The following is a 4,887-nucleotide window of genomic DNA, read 5'->3' on the forward strand; positions in this document are numbered from 1 at the left end:
CAACAAACAAACAACAACTCACACAGCGTGAACACTGAAGCCTTCCCCACAATGTCCATCCTGACACAAATGGCGTGGATGTAGAAGTAGTGCAGGAAAACCTCCACACACAAGAACCAAAACATAAGCCGCGCCAGGCCCCACAGCACCATGGGAAGGTTCTGCAACCCTGCCTCGTCCTGAGATAACCTCTGATGAGACCATATAAGGTAAGTGTTAGTGACGGCATCAAAACGTCAAGAACAACAAGAGAGACTCTTTAAATCTGGTAAGGGATAAATGTAGCTGTCAAAAAATAAAAGGCTTCCAACCATCTTTCAATTCATGATTTGTGTGATTTACCCCAGAACCTTGACAGTATTTTTGGGGTCCTCTTTGCATTATGGATCACAATGCTTTACTTAAAGCTCACTGATGAAGAAACTGAATGTCACATTTTTTCATTGTTTCAACCTGCTGCCTGAAGGTGTAATTAATGTTGGTTCCTGAGAGTTAAAGGTTACCATTATGTCTCTCCAGGGTTAAATGTTAGAGGTTAAAGGTTAGAGGTTATGACGTACCTGCTGCCTGAAGCTGTGGTAGTTGATGATGGGTCCTGAGGGTTAAAGGTTATAGGTTATGACCTACCTGCTGCCTGAAGCTGTGGTAGTTAATGATGGGTCCTGAGGGTTAAAGGTTATAGGTTATGACCTACCTGCTGCCTAAAGCTGTGGTAGTTGATGATGGGTCCTGAGGTCAGGATCGGCCAGTAGAAGTTGTAGTTTAGCAGGTCCAGCAGGCTGTAACTGGCTGAAACAAACATTGACGATGTCAATGACCCAGCCAAATCACCTGATCTCCAACTTAGTGATGCTGCCAATAAGTATGTGCAGTTAATCAACAGCTGATGTCTGAGTTATACATAATCTTATATGGTTGGGTGTCAGTCTAAGCCAAGCTGCGAGAGAATGTCAAGCTAGATTCCTTTTGAGTTATATAATTAGCTAATGTTAAAAGAAAAAAAAAACTTGTCAAGGAATATCTATATATTGCTGTTTAGTAATGACCTGATGTGGTGCAGTGCACTACCTACTACTAGTATGTCTTGGAAAGCCACATGGAAAAGATGATTTTGATGAAGCTAATGATGATGATTACAGTGATGATGATTACAGTGATGATGATGTGTGATGATGATGATGATGATGATGTTGATGATGATGATGATGTACTAACCTGGGTTTGGTTCCGTCTCCCTACAAAGGTCCATGGCAAAACTGACCCCCCGCAGACAGGACAGGGTCAAGGTCACCATGTAGAGGTTGTACTTGGCGTAGGACGTCAGGAGGTTGTACTGGGGACGGCAAAATTACAGCAGGGTACAAAATTAGCCAACTCGTACTGATGTGATTTTTACAGTGTTGTGACAGTGTTGTGAGAGGGTCAGAGAGTCAAGTAGATCAAGAGGGACTATGTGTCACAGGAAGAGAGATGGAGAAACTGAGAGAGAGCGAGGGCATGGAACTGAGGGATTGTAAGAGAAAGAGAAACTATGGGAGAGAGAGAGGGTTCATGCATGAAAGAAAAACAGAAAGCAATAGAGAAGAAAGAGACAAAGAGAGAAGAAATGAAATAGTGAGAGAGGAAGACAGAGAGAGAAGAGATTAAAAAAGACAGAAAGTGAAAATGAGAGAATGACTTACGTGCCACGTATTTCCCGGCTCCATGTATACCGTAGTCATGGCGACGATGGCGAACCCCCAGATCAGCGCCGGTCTCCGCAGTCGGGACAGCAGGAAGAACACAGCAGCCTGGAATAGCACCACTCCTGCTGGTCTCCAGCCCAGGCACAGGGTCAGGCTGGCCAGGCCGTACAGGCCGTACAGGGGAAACTTAGCCTGTAACAGGGCAAAGGTTACAGAACAAATGTTACAGGGTAAAGGTTACAGGGTAAAGGTTACAGCCTGGAACAGCACCACTCCTGCTGGTCTCATGCCCAGGCAGAGGGTCAGGCTAGCCAGGCCGTACAGGCCGTACAGGGGAAACTTAGCCTGGGTGAAGGAGACAAGGCAAAGGTTAAATGGCGAAGATTACAGGGCAAAGATGACAGGGCAAAGGGGTTAATACAGCAGCCAGGAGCAGCACTGTGTCCATCCAGACACATGGTCAGGCTCACCAACCCGTACGTAGGTAAGGTTATACATGGGGAACTTAGCCTGTAACAGGGGACATGACAACAAATCGATGAAGTTAAATGGTTAAATACAACTTATGTAATTGTTTGTGATTATTTATGTAATATATCAACTCTTACCTTTGGCATCAGCCTGCCTGTGACTGCCCCCAGCATCACGTGACCCAGGTAGTACAGGGGGAAAGCTGTGCGCATGCGCTTGGTCCACTCTCGCCACTCTATGTCATGGATGTCCTGTGGAAAACAAAACAAACAAACAAAATTGTAGTTAAGTCAATAAAAAATAAGGTTTGATTTGTTTCTCATGACATTTAAACTTCTTTAATTTCTCATCTTAGTCAAGTTACTGCCATGCTTTAAAACAAGCATGTTGAGATTTTGGGATAAAGTTAAGAACAGTTTGAAATAAAACGAGTTCATTTTCATCATTTTTAGTTCCACTGATGTAGCAAAAGTGCATAAATTATGCTAATGTTTATATACATAATGTTTCTATCTCCTTACTTTCTTCCTGCCCAGAAGAGTCCATCCCGGAGCGAGGTCCTGTACATTCAGCTGTTTCCTGTGATCTGTGCCGACAGAGAGGGGGTTAGAGACTGACATGTATAACTGACTGACTGGCTAAATGATCGGAATTTTTGTATGTTCTCTTGGAGTAAAAGTATTAAATTAGCATAGAGCGAGATATAACTCCCGGACGTCCTGCTACAGTACCCAGGAAAGCCGCCAGTGGTCCCAAAATCCAGTCATTTATTTGATAGCTCAAGAGGTACCCGCATGCCAAATTTAGTCCATTACACTATCATCTTATCAGTTATGCTATTCAACCGTTCAGAACGCTACCAGAATCACACCACTTTCTTGGTGAATGCATCAAAGTTTCCATAGCGACATCTACTTAAAAACCGCATGGATTAAAACATTTTGTGGCGGTAAAAAAGACACATTTTTATATGATATGCAGTTATTTCCCGACCTGGTGGTCAATCAAGTTGAGCTCGTCATGACTGCAAACAAACAAACAAACAAACAAACAAACAAACGGACAAACAAACGAACAAACAAACCAACCTTCCGAGAACCTGTAAGTGCAGTACAACATGTAGCCGATAACGCAGAGGGAGATCGTCGCGCACAGCCCGACCTCGGCCTTCGGGAGCGGCACGAAACTTGCCGAAGGTTCCGTTCGTCTGGACTCGGGAATTTCCGTCGGTTTCGGCTCGGTAGACTCCGCTGTCCCAGGAGGGGCAACAGGTGGTTGGAAAACTCCGCTAGGCGGCGCTTCTGACTGGTCTGCAGTTCTCCGACGCAAGTCGGCCTGCTGGGCTCCGGACATCGGGCTTCTGTATGGGGCTTCTGGGGTAGAAATGTATCGATCAATCTGCAAATCAATCAATCAATCAATCTCTCTACCAATACATTTTTAACGAACACACTACAGAACGTTTTTGGCTTCATGATACGTGACAGAATATGACTAATTTTAGCTAGAAAATAATACGGTATCACGCCTGGCAGAAGAATGAGTTTAGATAGCCAAGTGAAATTATAGATGACCATTAGCGATAAACAGCACATACATGTAGCATTGAAGACATTTAGCAAGGATTGATTAAACAGTCCACTGTGCATGAACTAATTGTTTTTGGTGGTTTTCACGGCAGAAGATTTCAGACCAAAGTCACAACCCAAGAAAGCAAATATTTGCGTTATTTATAGCAATTTAGGAAAACAGTCCATTGTGAATGAAATTGTTATTTTTGGTGGTTTTCATGGCAGGAGATTTCGGACCAAACTCCCCCCTCTCCACTTCTCCACGGATGACCGAGTCTGAATGCCGGGCGCGTCTGGCTAAACAAACCCCGACTTCTCCAGCTGACACAGCCCGCTGGGTGTACACACACACACACAAACACACTTTTCTCACTGGAGCTCACAGCCAGAACGTAGAATCTTTAATAAACAGCTTAATATGAGGGAATCACTGATATTGAAGTTTTTATCGGACGTTTGTGTCTGCCTATAAAACAAGAACCGTAACGAAACGGCATTGACTACGATAAAAGCGTTATGCTTCGTCCGCAGTCTGAGGTCGCCTGCTTTTCAGTCTGCACAGAAATGACGATGTAGAGATGGGTAGAGTGCAAAGAGTCTGAGACGAGAAAAAACGCCACGTGAATTCAACAACACTTTGGTGGAAAAACTTCGCATAAAATCACATAATTTTGTATAATGTTTCTTTACTCAATGTTTCCTTCGTAAATCGTCCAAGTTGAGCCTACATTTTGCTGATGTAGTGCAGAAATTGAAAAAAAAGTGAACCCCGTGTGGGTTTAGCGCGGCGTAACGCGACCGGCCACGCGCCTGTGACCGCTATCGGCAGTGTTGGCATAGCGGCCGTACCGAAAATCGTCTGGCCGTGACCGCATTCGACAGGTGACCGCTATAGACTTTTTCGTAATGCTTAGGTCAAGGGAAAAATCCAAGGGACCGACAAAAAGTGACCGCAATGGCCAGGTGGCCCCTATACTCAGGTGACCCCTAAGGCTGGTTTCACTGTATTTTAAAATCTGTACTGGACGACCGGTTCTACCGCTTTTTGGCACCTCACTTTGCAGGCACAAGGTCGCGACTTCTCACACAAAGCCCCTGCATAGATACAACCTACTTCATGCGATAATTAAAACATGGAATTTATCAAATGGGGTCGAATG

General features: G+C 44.4%; 1 protein-coding gene across 1 annotated transcript in view; it reads right to left on the reverse strand.

Moving 5' to 3' along the window:
• LOC118431670 (protein-cysteine N-palmitoyltransferase HHAT-like) overlaps positions 1 to 3,509 on the reverse strand; it is a 7,103-nt gene extending 3,594 nt beyond the window's left edge. Inside the window, exons 1-8 of the mRNA XM_035842915.1 lie at positions 3,245 to 3,509; positions 2,678 to 2,742; positions 2,294 to 2,407; positions 1,941 to 2,030; positions 1,683 to 1,877; positions 1,216 to 1,333; positions 695 to 789; positions 23 to 191 (exon numbers count right to left, since the gene is read on the reverse strand). Of these exons, the coding sequence (XP_035698808.1) occupies positions 23 to 191; positions 695 to 789; positions 1,216 to 1,333; positions 1,683 to 1,877; positions 1,941 to 2,030; positions 2,294 to 2,407; positions 2,678 to 2,742; positions 3,245 to 3,509 (1,111 nt within the window). The remainder of the gene's footprint in view (positions 1 to 22; positions 192 to 694; positions 790 to 1,215; positions 1,334 to 1,682; positions 1,878 to 1,940; positions 2,031 to 2,293; positions 2,408 to 2,677; positions 2,743 to 3,244) is intronic.
• Positions 3,510 to 4,887: the final 1,378 nt, after the last annotated feature.

The sequence above is a fragment of the Branchiostoma floridae genome, chromosome 15 (assembly GCF_000003815.2).
Source record: "Branchiostoma floridae strain S238N-H82 chromosome 15, Bfl_VNyyK, whole genome shotgun sequence".
Lineage (NCBI taxonomy): Eukaryota > Metazoa > Chordata > Leptocardii > Amphioxiformes > Branchiostomatidae > Branchiostoma > Branchiostoma floridae.